This window comes from Pituophis catenifer, unplaced genomic scaffold (assembly GCF_029215685.1).
Source record: "Pituophis catenifer annectens isolate HBS135680 unplaced genomic scaffold, rPitCat1.0.hap2 SCAF_3, whole genome shotgun sequence".
In the NCBI taxonomy this organism is placed as follows: domain Eukaryota; kingdom Metazoa; phylum Chordata; class Lepidosauria; order Squamata; family Colubridae; genus Pituophis; species Pituophis catenifer.
In genome coordinates, this window is record NW_027256883.1 from 148390877 (window position 1) to 148407586 (window position 16710).

A 16710-nucleotide genomic window follows, 5' to 3' on the forward strand; every position below is an offset into this window, starting at 1 on the left:
TAGGCCCGTCACTTTCTCTCAGCCCTGGGAAAAAAGCAATGGCAAATAATTTCTTAAAAATATTGCCAAGAAAACTTAATGGACTTGTCCATGTAGTTGGTAAGAGTGAAGACTGATTCGAAGTCACCTCATACACCCTCTAGGAATATTTATAAATTATGTAATATTTGATCAGATATATTTGTGGGACCCAAACAATTAATACTGTATTTTGAATTCCTGCCCAGCTGGAACAAATTCTCAATATTAAGGCATTTCAGCGCATCCATACAATTATCCTGAAGACAAGAGAAATATTCAAGGAAATAAACTTGAAACTCACTTCCAGAATTTGATCACCAGCCCAAAGTCGACCATCTCTAGCAGCTGCTCCTTCTTCATAAACTTCATGTATGACTATGGCATCCTAGAGAAATATATAACCTTCATATCAATATTTAACAGTTTGAATACTGGTAGTTCAGAATATAGAATGACTGATTGGCAGACAGATCGGGAGGGAGGGGACGGAGGGAGAGAAGGAGATAATTACATGTCAAATTTCCCATTACATATACTGTAAATATATTAAATATTAAGAGGTATTGTGTAAATGTTTAAGTCCTTCTTTAATACTGTATGCAAGTTTAGGTGCATCAATAGAATATAGTGTCCAAATCACAGTAGGTTAATAGATCCATTATATACCCCACTGGTCAGATTCAACCTTGAATATCTGTATCATAATGGAAGAATTCAGACAAACTGAAACCGATTCATAAAAGGACAGAATCACTCTGTCCTTCTCTCTTTAAAAAAAATCCTCTTTTGGTTCTGAATGGCCATTGTAGAATCCAATTAATACAAAACTACCAAAAAGTTTGGGAGAGTGGGAACATCTTTGCCTGATTCGATGGGTGTTGGGCAGGGGAGCAGAGGCAGCCTCTACATCTGAGAAGGGCTTCCTTGTAGCCATGATTCACTTTATTTTTGGTACTCTGAGAAGGCATTCACAGGTCTGCGATAGGTATATAGGTAGTCCTCGACTTACGACCACAAATGAGCCCAAAATGTATGTTGCTAAGCAAGGTAGTTGTTAAATGAGTTGTTTCGCATTTTACATTCTGGTTCAGACAATTCAAAATAAAATTGGACAATCTCTTTCAGAAATATTTTTACTATCAGATATATAGTCCTGACAAAATCAGCAATTATTCTCATGCATGCAAACAGATGTCCTTTTGCCCTTCCAAGGACATCAGAATCTTGTCTTCAGAAAGCAGTAATTTGCTTCCATTTCCCATCATTATAGTATCATTTTATCTCTCTTTCAAAAAAAAAAAAAAATCTTAATTTTATCTGGAAACAATCTTTAGCAAAGCTAGCATATTAGCACAAGACAACAATCTGTAAGTCTATTGAGTTTCTTTAGGAAATATGATTAAAATTACATCTAACAAGCCTTGAAAGAAACAGACCAAATGTAATTTTAATCATATTTCCAAGAAACTCAATGGATTTACAGACTGTTGTCTTGTGCTGAAGGATGGAAGGAAGAAGGAAGGAAGGAAGGAAAGAAGGAAGGAAGGAAGGGAAAGGAAGGAAGGAAGGAAGGGAAGGAAGGAAGGAAGACTTGGCAGATCTTCCTCCCTACCTTCCTTCCTTCCTTCCTTCCTTCCTTCCTTCCTTCCTTCCTTCCTTCCTTCCTTCCTTCCTTCCTTTCTCTTCCTTCCTTCCTTCTCCCCCCTTCTTTCTTTCTTTCATTTATATTTCCTATATCTAAGCCACCCATCTCCTTCAGAGTGATAAGAGAAAAGTACAATCATTCCTTTAAAAAGGGAATTGAAAATTTAAATCTTCACTTTGGGTACATAAAAGGAACACTAAGAACAAACATTTATAAAACCGTTTGTTGTTTCCTTTGAACATAATAAGTTAACTATAAGTGTATGCCTAGTAGCAAAACTTTCCACCTTTTTCTCTTCAATTTCTTTCACTTCCACGATTGATATATAATTTTTTTGCTTAGCGCATTGTAAGCCGCCCTGAGTCTCTGGAGAAGGGCGGCATATAAATCAAATTTAAAAAAAAAAATAGCTTTTCCCGCAAACTTCCAGTTATAGTAAAATTACCATAAATATGTAAAGTTCTTTGAAATCATCACTGCAAATTCCTGCCCAACATGCATGAGCTGGCCACAGAAAACAGAAAAGAGCATAAATCTCAAAGATGCTTCTATAAAGTTACTCTCAATATCAGTGAGCGAATCTTATCCATTCTGTCTTTCAACTTAACATTTGGAATAGATTCTTGATATAAAGCCGTTGATAATAGACAGTGTAGTTAGTGGGAGTTCAGAAGAATGTGTTCAATTTAAAAAATATCTTTCCTGAAGCAACACTACATCACTCAAAGCAAGGTGACACAAAACAAAAAAAGACAAGGAGGAAAGTAACATTATCTTTTGCCCTAAAGCAGTTTTTTTGATCAAAGGATTGTTTTGAAGCTTCCCTTTTTCTTTTAAACCTCATGGCTATGAGTATTTACAACTATGATGCTATTGGAAAATGTTACACTGCCGTATCACATTTCTAATTACTCTGTTTGGGTTTTGAGGGACATTAGTGGCCATTTATTTACAGAATACCACAGAACCGCAAACTACTGCCGATTCAGGAATCAATCTGTTTACAGGAAGCTGCATAATTAAATTATAATTACCAATATGAAAATATGGTTTACACATGTTCACAGAGCGATATTGTTTGGGGGGGGGGAATGAAAAATGCAACCAGCATGGGCAGAAAATTAGAGAATACTTTTTTTATTAGTAGAGCAGTCGGTTTTTCAGATTGCCTTCCAAATAAACAGACTCCGGTATCAAAGATCTGCATATCTTACCTTAGACAAGAACTACAGTATAGTTTAAGGCAGTGATGGCGAACCTTTTCGGCACCAAGTGCCCAAACTGGAATGCGCATGCATATGTGTCGGAAACCTGAAGACCAGCTGGCAGTGCGCATCCCTGTTTTGAGGGCATTTTTGGTCATTTTTGGGGCTGTTTTTAGGCTGTTTTTCAGACCATTTTCAGGCTGTTTTTTCGGACCATTTTCAGGCTCTTTTTCAGTGCTCCAGAGCCCACGAAGACCAGCTGGCCATGCACATGTGTGTGCCAGAAACCAAAAGAGCAGTTGGCAACGGCATGTGTGCCGACAGAGAGGGCTCTGCGTATGACCTTTGGCACGCGTGCCATAGGTCTGCCATCACGGGTCTAAGGTAACATATGCAGATTTAATGTTGCACAAACTATAATTTTCTAATGTAGTACAGGTAGTTCTCAACTTACATCAGTTTGTTTACTGTTCGTTCAAAATTACAAGGGCAACTGAAAAAAGTGACTTATGACCGTTTTTCACACTTATGACTGTTGCACCATTCCCATTGTCACGTGATTTATATTTTGATGTTTTACTACTGGTTCATATTTATGAGAGTCGCAGTGTCCCAGGGTCATGTAACCATCTTTTGCGATCTTTTGACAAGCAAAGTCAATTGGGAAGCCAGATTCACTTAACAATCAGGTTACTAATTTAACAATTGTGGTGATTCACTTAACAAATGTGGCCAGAAAAGTCATAAAATGGGGCAAAACTCACTTAATACATTTCTCACTTAGCAACATATGTTCTGGGCTCAGTTGTGGCTGTAAGTCAAGGACTACTTGTACTTTCATATGCATTTTTCCGTTTAATTTTTTTACCACCATGTTTTTTTGTTATGATGCATGGCCATAGTGAAATTTAGTTTATTGGCTACTTGTACCTGTTCAAGGATATTTGCAGGGTATGGATAAAAAAAAAGAAGTTAAAATGGTACTAATGACTCTGGTCATTTTCATGTGAGTCTGCACTCTGCAGATAACCCTGAACAAGATTATTGTAGAAAGTATACCTAATCAGTTACGTCATAATTTCTGTCAATGGTCATAGAGAAACACCATGTTGCAATGCGACATTTATATCCAAAGCCCATTTAAAACAGACAATAGGAAGGCCAAGATGTGTTATTATGGGTTTTCTGAACTCCAATTTATACGCCAAATCCAGGACCTGTTCACAATTTGGTAATTCTGCTCCAGGAAAATGATTACCCCATGCACTTCGGTTTCAATAATAATCAAAAGGTAGGAAAAAAATTACATATGGGTATGGAAGTTTGCGTTCTTGGATGGGGAACATGCCCAGATCCATGTGTGGTTGTTATTACATTCAAACAGCATTAACAACTCAAATGCAAAGCCAAGTACCACTGCAATGTAATGTAGCTGTGTGTTTGGGGCAAGAAAAGTGATAAAATGGATCCCAAATTAAGTCTGACTGTATATCTGATGACATTCTTTGGCCTGTATGCATTTAAAAGAAGTGCACAGCAGGAGGCAGGATCTGATCTTAAAATGTTAATAGGATTGGGCATGATCCTATGGTGGTGGGACACCACCTGGAAAGCTATGGCTGCAGGCTAAATTGGAATATATATATCTGAAGACGACAGTGGTAAATAATATTGCTGCCAAAGAAAGCTGTGGGTTGAAGTCAAGGGAGACATTTCACCTTCATTTTTTTCTAATTTGAAAGAAAGTGTATCCATATGTATTTGAATGTAGTTTTTCCTACCAAACTATCAAATAGTTTCAAGGAAACCACTAATATTAGCCTTATGCTTATTCGAACCTTGTAGCTAGGTCCCATTATTGCAGGTTGCATACTAGTGCCTTTACACTCATACCATTTTCAGATTTAAAACCTACCATTTTAATAGGCAATATTCATTTGCATTCTTTCAATGTACTCTTATAAAAATTTTCCAGGTTTTATTGTCCTATAATAAAAGTAATTTAAATTTTAATGATTTAATTGTTTTTAAAAAATATTTCTGGCGGTCATATGCTAGAGCAGATGGTAGAGATGTGTTTTTAATAAAACAGAAGAGAAAGAAAATTGTCAAAAAGGTGAACCAAATAACTACCTTGCTTTGATCAGGTAGCTTCATTAACCCCACTGCCCCCACCCCCAAAATGTGCTAAGTGAGCAGGGATTAGAATAAGAAAATTACGCTTAAGTTGCAAATTTCTTCTTCTACTTCTTAGGCCTATTGCTATCTTGCAACTTTTTTTAAAAAAAAATCTGTCTGTCTGTCTATCTGTCTACCGTGTTTCCCCGAAAATAAGACCCTGTCTTATATTTTTTTGAACCCTGAAATAAGCGCTTAGCCTTATTGCCATGCGTTCAAAAGCCCAGTTAGGCTTATTATCAGGGGATGTCTTATTTTGGGGAAAACAGGGTATCTATCTATCTATCTATCTATCTATCTATCTATCTATCTATCTATCTATCTATCATTCTTATGCTACCCATTTCACTAATAAAGTGAAATTAACTCTGGTCACGTTAATGCTGTATTGATGGTTCCTGGATAAAACGCAGAGTATAAGAGTATAAAACAAAGTTTAAAAAAGCAAGTCTTCTTTAAATAATCTGTCACAAATCATTATTTTCAGAGTAAAGAGAACAGAAGCAAGACCTACGTGTTGGATTCCAAGTAGGAAAAAAGTAAATACTAAATTGGGATTCTGTCAAAACAGGAAGGGGATTGATTGACTGTATGCCCTTCAATTTTCAAGACCATAAAACTATAAGTGGCTGAAAGAGTTTGCATGTCCTCTAAAGGTCACAGATTTTTTTTTATGTGATAAGAAAACTGATATTTCAAAATCTCTTCTCTTGGAATTACAGGTGAAGTTAAAGCACAATTTCTGATCCTAATTTAGGTACGTGGGTCATAGTTTCTGACAAATTAAAAATTACAGTAGATGAACAAATTTTCCCCAGAATTAAGGGACATTTTCAATAGTGGCTCTATGTATTTACATTAGTGATCTGAACAGCTATTAACTTCATAAATTAAGTCAAATTCACAGAGAATCTTGAGTGGCTACAAAGTACAAAGGTTAAGCTCACTATTTATTTATACCAAGATATTTGTATATCATCTGGAGTTACCCTGGCTGATTTTTAAAACAGTATACTAGAATGAATAATTTAAAAAGAACAATTAAAATACTAAAAACCTGCAGATTCAAATTAAAACAATTAAGAAAATATAAAGTGATATAATTATTTGCTATCACAGCCATAACTGGCAAAGATGATGCACAGATGAAGCAAAGCTATAGTTTTCTTTTGGTCTCTGCATTCTTTCCCCATCATCCCAAATATAGTCACTTAAGTCCTCATAACTGGCTAGCCTCTTACCTGTTCAGCTGAAGCGTAGTTCAGTGCTCTATTTCATGGGATATCTCCCTTAGGAGATGAAACTAAGTCCTCTTTGAGGCAGGATAATTGAATGGAAGACAATTCTGGTTTTAGAATTTCTACATAAAATCTATGGCCCTAATTAAATTAGAGAGTGGGAATGGGTTAAGAACCTATTTGAGTAGTAGACAAAATATTGCCAGTGGTTGCTTTCGTGAGAAGTATAATGATGCTTAGTTAGAACAGAAAGAGGCTAGTCTTTATTACTATGAAGACTATGTCAAAGAGATAATAATGTTGTGCTGATTAAAGCTCAACAGGGCAGGTGATAAGTCAATCCCAGGTCTTCCACAAGATAAAACGGTAACATTTTTCCAGTTTAATTCATGGGACATTCAAGGACTAACCTGTAGAGAAGAATTCCCTTAACTTCAAAAAGATTATTCCATCAGCCTAAGAAAGTTGGATATTAAGCATTGTAGAGATTGTTTTGAGGGAAAAGCATCATGGAGATTGCTTTGAGGGAAATATTCAGAAGCCATTAGAAAAAAAAATGGCAGAAGCATTCCTTAAGCCTTGGGAAAAGAGACAATGTTAGAAAGAGACCAGGCTGGGTCCTCCCTGACTCAGTATAGTATAAGAGGGGAAAAACACACAGATTTCCAAAATACTGTCAATATAAATAAAGCTGACTTTTAGTTGTCTTGTGGAGTCTGTTTCTTGATCTGGATAAACTTGAAGAGCTGACACTTATCTATACTCTTAGCAAAAAAAAATCACATTTTAACTCTACAATCTCTCTATTCCAGGAAGGCTAATTTTTGACTAATTGCAGCAACAGTTAATCAAAACTGTTCTAGGCAGTTGCTGCAGAATGAGTAAATATAATAAGTTCTGTTTAGTATATCTTTTTAAAAATTCTATTTGCATTGCATTTAACAATGCCCCTCTCATTATCTAGTCTCCATTCCGTACTTTCTGAGGTTGGAGAAGAAGAAGTCCTTCTAATAAAGGAGAATATTTGTAGTTGTGGGTTGATTTGAGGGGTCCTTGGTGCTCTCTGAACTTGCTTCTTCAGCACAGATCTAGTTTGAATAATGAAAAATTATCCTTCCGTTGCCCATTATAATTTCTCTACTTTAATGTCCTCAGATCACATTTCTATTTTCTTTATTATATTATCCCAGAACTAAAAGGATTTATCATTTGTAAAAACTGTCAATTATACACACTCACTCTCTCTCCATTCAGAACAAACAACTTACAAGTGGTGTATCCTTTCCTCCTACGATACTGAGTCCCAGACCTGATCGTCCTTTGGATATTTCAATAGTCATTTCTTGGCCAGGAACGATTGGGCACATTGCTGGATCTACTGGAGGAGGTGGAAAGTTGTCTACATCAAAAATAAAAATGATTAGTCCATACAGTTGTAAGTGTTATGTAAACACATCGCAGAGGAATATGTTAGATGTCGTAATGGATCTGATTAAAGAAACATGGCTCTTGGAAAAATTCAGATTTATTTACAGATAATAGAAAGGAAAGGAAAGGAAAGGAAAGGAAAGAAGAAAGAAAGAAAGAAAGAAAGAAAGAAAGAAAGAAAGAAAGAAAGAAAGAAAGAAAGAAAGAAAGAAAAGTTGAAGTATAACAGGGACAATTTATATATATAATATTGCTTTGAAATGGTTATTTCCAAAAAAAGAATCCATTGAAATGAAGGAAAATAGTTTCAGCTGAGCAGAGATTGCTCCCTTGCAATACATTTTCTTGGTTTATTTTCAGTCTAGATAGACAATAAGTTCTGCTATCACTATGCCACTAAATGCAGCATAAGAATTTGTTATTTAAAATCCAGTTGAAATTTTATGTTTTGTTGCTAACAGGGATTTTTCTCCCCTCTCCATATGAAATTATTTACATAAGTCATAGATTGTTATATTGACTGTTTCCTAATATGATTTGATTGCTTATTTGTACTCAATGACTATCATTAAGTGTTGTAACTTATGATTCTTGACGAATGTATCTTTTCTTTTATGTACACTGAGAGCATATGGACCAAAACAAATTCCTTCTGTGTTCAATTACACTTGGCCAATAAGAATTCTATTCTATTCTATTCTATTCTATTCTATTCTATTCTATTCTATTCTATTCTATTCTATTCTATTCTATTCTATTCTATTCTATTCTAATGAAAAACTGATTTTTTTCATTCTTAATGCTCTTGTATATGTTTATATGTAGTATATGTTTAATGCTTTTGGATAGAATTGAAAAGCATTAAAACACACACCTTATGTCAAGGTGACAAATATTTTAATTAAATGCACAGAAGATAAGAGCCACTGCAGAAGAAGACGACGTTAAAGAAACTTCATTAAAAAAAAAAAGCTTTCATTTCTATGAAAATAAAAAGGACATGCTAAATGAAACAAACAAATGTTAAAAAGTATGATATTTATGTAGTTACTTACCAAGCAAATCTAAATTATATTAAAGTAACCAAAGTTTCTTTACAATCCCCAAGGCAGGTCATAACTTTTGAGCACCTCTAATGCTTGGAAATTGAAAGTTGAAAAATTTGACACGCCATAGTTACTGTTGTGGTAATTTAGGCGATACGTTAAACAACTTAAATGTCTTAAGACATTTACCTTAGTTAGTTTTTTTTAATTAAAGTTAGTTTTTTTAAAAAATTAAAAAGCAATATTACCACCCTAAATTCTGAGGATTAACGCAAAGTACTTCTTCAGATGAAAATAACAGGTTCATACTTTGATTGCTGAATTCTGGCTCTGGAGGATAAGATGAGTCGGGGGCCAAAGAAATCTCATGTAAATTGATGGGGATGGGGTTCACTGTGGAAAACTTTGTTTGCTTTAACTGGTTTCGAAGCTGGGAGAGGCAAAAAGAAAAATAAAATAAGTATTTGAATTTTTAACTTCATATAAAATTCTAAACAAAAAGTTTAAACCATTGGGCAGATAATATTTAGATGAATCAGGAATGGACAGTGAACAGTTCTAGGAATAAATTATCTGTCTACTTTTGGAAGACTAGTTTCATATATCTTTACATGAATGTATGAAGAAAATACGTAAAGATAAACTCCTGACGAAAAGCTGTAAGAAATGTTCATGTTTTGGGCTATTTTATGTGTGTCCTTTAATTGTCAATATATAAAATAAAACTGAAACAATGACTAATAAATAAAACCACTTCTTTTTTGTTTAAAACAATAAAATTAAAATACTCACATTTTCTGGAGGCTGATCTGCCTTAACTTGCTGGTCTTCAATCACCTCTTTTTCAGCTTTGCTGCTGATATCCTAATCAATATGGATACATAAATTGTAAAATATTAGTTTGTGATACACTGTGTTCAATTACTTTTATGAACATCAACAATTGCCATGCTGCTGCTTCTGTTAAATCAACAAGCTGGTATTTGGTTTTCAGTCCAGAAATAACCACTGATTGCCATTGTCCTGTGACTTAAGAATTTATCAAACTTTACTTATAACATTCTCTAAGATAAATATAAAATGTAAAATTTGATTAAACTACCACTGATTTGCCTTGAACTAAAATATGAGTCTAACCCATTTTACCTTTGTTTGTTTGAATGTAACTTGTGCATTTGAATATATCAATCCATCCATCCATCAATTAAAGTGATTGAAGTGTTGGAAGAACTTTACCATGCTTGACACTCAAATTTGTTTGCCCATTTGGAAAAGATACTACAAATATTGTACTTATTTTTGTGGACTTTAAGGATAGCATGATTAGAAGCTAGTCTAACGAATATAACAGTATAACTATAATAACTACATTACTACTTCTACTTGACATGGAAAAGTGAAGCATTAATTTTAATGGCTACTGTTAGCCAAGTGAAACCCTGATTCCATACTAGCTTTACTGTCAGTATTATTGTTTAACATTTTCTTCTTTTGATGTACAGAATATCACTACATGTACAATCTTAATAGGGGCATTAATGTGAACAAAGGTATTTTACTGAATCTTTCCCACCATACAGGTTCTAGTTCTCATATAAAAATTTCACTTCCCACATCTGATGGCATTATATTTTTAGAAATCTAAATGTAGTTGTTAATCACATTTTAAAAGCAGAGTCTGATTTGACCCCTACAGACATACTTTAGAGATATACTCAAGCAGGCTGGCAGGCAATCAATCATGATTTTTCCTTCAATTATTGAAACATTTCTTTTATAAGCAATATATACTTTGATAAATACAGTAGAAAATAATTCCCTTCTCTGCAATAATGTTGATTGATAACTTTCTCTTTGTATGCATATGTCTCTTGTGTTATTCACATTTTTAGGTGCTACACAAATCCAGGAAGACATCCTGTTTTAAATAGTGCAAAGAGATTGTACATTCAAACCCTAGGAGCAAGGTTCAGTGATAAATTAAAAGAATTTTCAAATCATATCATGCTCACTGATTATAATCTATTCCTGGTCATACTTGTAGAGATGAATAATAATGCAAAAAGAGCTTCAATCCCTTATCACCAAGGACTATGGAAATCTCAGGAGGAAGTTGAAGATCCTAGAGATGTAGGTGGCAATTCTGTTCATTTTTCAAAGAAGGCTACTGACAAACTGTATATATAGTGTTGAGAGAGATTTAGTTTCCATCAGCCTCAAAGTTTAGTCCTGCTTTTTCACCCTGCTCTTTGTACTTTCCCTATTAGAGTATGTTTGTGTGTGTGCATTTGTGCATGTGTGCCTTCAAGTCAGTGTTGAAGTTTTGTTGGCAAGATTTCAGAAATGGTTTACTATTGCCTCTTCCCTAGAGTGGAGAGAAAGTGAATGGCCCAAGACCACTTATCTGGCTTTGTGAAGGAAAATTCAGTCTCCCAAATTGACTTTAAATTTTCAGCACCTGACAAATTGTACTCTAGGGCTACTGAAGTACCTGGTAATCTGGTTGAATATTACCTTAGAGAAAGCCTAGTGAATTGGTGAAATGCTAGACAACTGAAAAAAAGTTATCCTTGTCTTCACAAAGAGGAGAAAGGAGAATCCAGGAAATAGAAGTACAGCTTCTAAATTTTTTAAAAAGTCATTGTACTTTGACTTGGTAAAACCATTCTTATAGTACTTTGTCCAATTTTGGAGCCTCCAGGGCATTCTTAAAAATTTAGAGGAATAACCATTTCAAAGAAGGGTAACACAAATGATTATGACAATAGAAATTAAGTCCTATGAAGGTATGTTCAGATGACTGAACAGAGAAATTATAACATTTTTCAAAATCTGCTTCCATCATTCTAGAGCACTGGGGTACACAATAATGAATTAAAATTACAGGAAAGCAGATTCTGACACAACTTTAAAAAAATTCCTAACAGGAGACCAGTTAGATGGGAGAGCCAATTGCTCTGAGGTCTGACAAACTCAAATAGACTACCTGGATCCTTTAATCTACGTCAGCGCACTGAGCAGTAATTTACACTGAAAAGTAATTTTGACGGACAAAATTACTTTTTCCTAAACAGGATTCTATGTATGTGATTCTCAGTCATCTAGGTCATTATTGTCCCAAATATGCTTTTTCAAAAGACAACTGGACTTCAGTCATCTGATCATTAGCACTCATTCAAAGGTCACTTGGATGTTTATCTGCTTTCTCTGAGTAGTAAACAGCAGATAGGTGTTGTCGTATCATTCCCAATCTTTATGTAGATAGCCTCTTTGATTGCTCTTTCAAACTAGTGGTCCTCTCTGTCTAGAATGTGGACTTTGCTATCTTCAAAAGAGTGATCTTTGTCTTTCAAATGCAGATGGACTGATGAATCTTTTCTGATCAATTTGTTTTCCTATGTTGCGTCATGTTTTTGTGAAGTGGTTATTTCTCCAATGTACAGATCTGTACATGTTTCACTGCACTTTACTGCATATATCACATTGCTCAGTTTGTGTCTGAGTGTTTTATCCTTCTATGTATGATTCCAGGTATGAGGAGACCTTAGATAATGTGCTCAGAGGTAGTTCCAGGCAGAATGTGGAAAGTGCTGTTCAGTCACCTTCATCCATTTTGCTGCCACCACTCTGTCTTTTGTCATCTTCCTCCCACAACCACATCACACAGATGCTTTTTTTCTCACTGTTTGCACTGCTGCTGTGCTCCCCCCCACCCATCCTCTCTGCCTGCTGGCACGAAAGAATGCACTGTCAGAGCCAGCCAGTAGCTTTCTCCAGCTGCCAACAGAAAAGCTGCAGTTTTGCACATACTGTATCTTTGCTTCTTCAAACTGTGATTTCTGGTTAAATAGCAAAAGAACATCTTATCCAATAGAAAACTATAGTCTTCTGTAATGCATGATGTCAGAGAATTGTGTTTGGTGTAGAAACTGGCTTTAGGAAGACCAAGCTTCAGCTCATTCTGGATAAGGCAGCAGCAATAATTTCTCTGACTTTGTTTCATACAGGTAGTTGTTGAGATAGCCATTGACCACTCAAAGTTTGATGATGCTAAACAAGTGGAACTTATGACTGGTCCTTGGAGTTATGGCCGTTATGATTGCAACCTGCAGTCATGTGATTACAATCTGGGTGCTCAGTGCCAAGCTTATGATTACAAAATCACAACAAGCTGTTGTCACATGCTCATGTGACGTTTTCTGCTGGCTTCCCACAAGCCAAGTCAACATGGAAGCTGACAGAAGTCACAAGTTGCTTCTCCTACTGCTCCTTTTTCATCTACCCTACTCTATAGTGTCTGCCCACAGTCCTCTCCTGCCATCCATGGCAACTATCTGCCCACAGCTCTCATCTGCATGTCTGCTTACCTAAGACTCCTGCTTCTTCCTGAATGACCTATACAGTTCTGGAGTTACAATGGCAATTGGGACTGCCATCACTAAATGATATGATTACATGATTTGTGCTTTACAACCATATGACTTAGTGACAGATTTTCTGGTTCCAGTTGCAGTCATAACCAAAAGACTACCTGAATTTAAATGATATCCAATTCTAATTATACAATATGGGCTAACTTCATAAAAATCTACAGAAATTAAGTTGGACATATTTGACAATGAAATTATTTTTATGAATGTACATAACTTAGTCATACTACTTTTGAATACTTACACTGCATGCTATTATTATTTATCATTATTAACATTTATTATGGTTACTAAGAGAAGACTCTGGGTATTACTGGCTGTTTCTCTGCCTCCTTCCTAGGACTGAGCGAAAGTACATTTTAACTCCAAAAGAAACTTTGCCTAAATATCAGTTTTAAGGTATTGCTACTATCAAATGAAATACTTTTGATTTTCTTGATCAATATAATATCACAAATGCAAGTTTTCTGACCAATTCATCTCTGCCATTAATGGCTCTTAACTTACATTGTGAAAATGTTTGTTCATTGATTACACTACTCAGTAACTGTTCTCCCTGTAGCCAAAGGATATTTCTAATGCTCAGTTAGGGAGAGTGGAAGATTTAATTATATACATGTTTGGGATTATATAAAGCTAATTATGATTAATTGTTCTCATTTATAACACATTGGAAAGCATCTTACCTCATTGGAAGGCTGAGTGCAAGAGGGTAATGGAAAAGGAGCTACAGCCATCTGGTTAAATGCATCCTCATTGCTAACGGTGAGGAGAAAAAATAATTGATTAGTCAAACTAAAAGGACAACTCACATTTAATCTCCCTCGCTGCCCTTTCTCTGGTGAGTTATAGTTGTTTATCATATTTACAACTTCCTTTCCTCTGTGATTCACAAAAGGGTTTTAGGTCCTTCATTTCAAAATACCAACCAAATTGAGATTGCTAAATCATCTGTGTTTAATACTTGCGTCCAAAACAACAATGACAAAAGCATTTAAAAAGCAAAATTAAGAATGTATTGCTGTCCCTTCATGCTGCTTCACAGCAAGGTAATTAGGATGCTGGATGTATAGGTACCATTATTTGGAGAAACATAGCTCATTTCCATATGTTCAGTTGCAGACAATTAACACAAGACCCTTATAACAAAACAAGGAATATTTCCCAAAGGCTGATGTGGATGTGCAGAATAATCCTATTTCAAAAAGTCTTCCTCTATGGATTATTAGTTAAGGAGTTGGGAAAAAGATTTGGAATTCTGTGATGAGAATTTTATATGTCCAGAAATAGAAAGATATTCCAGTCCCCACCACAGAAAAATGGATGGGAAAAGTGATGGAGCTAGAGGAAATGGCAAAAATTGACTGTTTTGTTCAGAGAAAATAAGATATCTAGCTTTGTTTCTTCTTGGAGCTTGAGATAGAAAAAAAATGAACTCTTGACATTGGATTTTGCTGGTTTTTTATTATAGAAATGGCTAGTATTTGTTAAGTTGGTAAAGTAAAAAGTTGACTCTGAAATTTTATTCTGTAGCAATAGCACTTAGACTTATATACCACTTTACAGTGCTTTACAGCCATCTGTAAGCCGTTTTACAGAGTCAGCATACTGCCCACTACAATTTGGGTCCTCATTTTACCCACCTCAGAAGGATGGAAGGCTGAGTCAACCTTGAGCCTGGTGGGATTTGAACTGCCAAATTGCAGGGAGCCAACAGGCAGCAGAAGTAACCTGCAGTACCCTAACCAAGGCTTTTAGAGAAAAGGAAGGAAAAGAAGATGATGGTATTTAAAGAAGAATTTACAAATACCGGAGCACTCAAGAATAATAATGGAAGAGATTTAATAGAGGCAAATTAAATTAAGGAAAGACTTTTAAAAATGGGAGATGAAACTTTTGCAAAATGAATTGCAGACAGGCAAAAGCATTCTTATAGAACTTTTTAAAAGAAGTTTTTAGAGAATACAGTATTCAGTATTCAGGAACTTGTTTCTGCTAGAAAACACAATGACACAATGGCCAACAGAATAGCTGTCACAAAGAAAAGGAGCAGGTTGAGATGAAATTTTACTATGTTTAAATTTAATAGATTTAAATGTATTAAATGTATTTAATACATTTATATGGCCACCCATCTCATTTGCATGAGTCTTGGTGGCTCAGAAAACAAAAGGGAAATATTGTATAAATAAAGAACCAAAACTGAAAACAGCAGAAACAACATAAAATAGCATAGCAGCCAAAAAACAAAAATGACTGAGCTGCTTAAAGCTGCAGAGGTATTAACTAAAGTGTCAACAATTCTAACATGATAAATGTGGCCAGGACTACCACCCGGGCTAGAGATTGGAAAAGATCCTTGTATATAGCTATGCTAAAGAAGGCAGTTGCACGGAAAGAATCTAACTGAATCATTGAAATACTTCTCATGCATACAATGTTTTGAATAAGATCTTGCACAGAAGAAAACATCCATGGTTGATGAGAGAAAAGATAAATGAATGGGCAGGAGGCCATGAGATCAGATGGCTAGCTTTAGTTGGATAAAAGGAGAGGGCAAGAGTGTTTAAGGAGGAAATTAACCTTTGCTTTATTGATGCAGCAAGGCCTTTGATCACATAGATCATGCCAGAAACTGAAATATATTAAGATTATGGATGTGCATTCAAGATTTCATTCAGAAATATCTTGAACGAGAAACTACTAAAAGAGATGAATTTGGAAAAATGTTGTAGAATGCTTCAGAATAAAAAAAAAAGGAAATAAGACAGGAAACCATTAATCTCGAAATCTGTTTATAATACGGCCAAGGTAAACATGGCAGAATTGGAAGAAATTGAATCAAATGGGAGACTTTCAGCCAGATTTAGAGGATAGAGGTTTATCCTAGACCTTAAGAAGAACTAATTGATTGATTTTGGACAAAAACAAAGTGGGTGGGTTAACTGTTCCTTTGAGAAAATGATCAACAGCTAGAAATTCAAATATTTCGAGCATCTGATGCAAATGGAGGATGAAAAGTGGAAAATGGAGTAGAAAAAAGCAAGATTGAGAGAAGTAAAAAAAAAAAGATAAATATAATGAACAAAGTAAATGAATGGAATCAAGGAATGTCATTAGAAAAACTATGCATATTCACTAGAGTCATATGATTGGCCCGGTCAGAATCCCATTTAATGGCTATAAACTAAATTTGGACATGAGGTTCTGAGAAGGAAATTAAGGAAATATTAGACAGACCCAGGATGCAACCCAGTCATTCTCTTTGATTCATGACTCCTGCTTAATGAGCAGCTGGCAATAATGACTAGGAGGGAATTTGCACAGTTTTGTCTTATGTGTCAGTCTGCCTGTTGCCCTGCTAAGAATCTCTCATGCCAGATTGGACTACTACAACTGCACTCTACATAGAGATGCCCTTGAAAAATATCTGGAAGCTTCAACTGATACAGAACAGAGCAGCATGGACAGTTATGTGCACTCCTAGAATACTAAGGCCATTCGTTGCCTATTTGCTTC

At 35.3% G+C, this 16710-nt stretch overlaps 1 protein-coding gene across 1 annotated transcript in view; it reads right to left on the reverse strand.

Moving 5' to 3' along the window:
* PATJ (PATJ crumbs cell polarity complex component) overlaps window positions 1-16710 on the reverse strand; it is a 149227-nt gene that overhangs the window by 23299 nt on the left and 109218 nt on the right. The window contains exons 29-33 of the mRNA XM_070941288.1: window positions 13878-13950; window positions 9554-9625; window positions 9071-9191; window positions 7556-7686; window positions 323-406 (exon numbers count right to left, since the gene is read on the reverse strand). Of these exons, the coding sequence (XP_070797389.1) occupies window positions 323-406; window positions 7556-7686; window positions 9071-9191; window positions 9554-9625; window positions 13878-13950 (481 nt within the window). The remainder of the gene's footprint in view (window positions 1-322; window positions 407-7555; window positions 7687-9070; window positions 9192-9553; window positions 9626-13877; window positions 13951-16710) is intronic.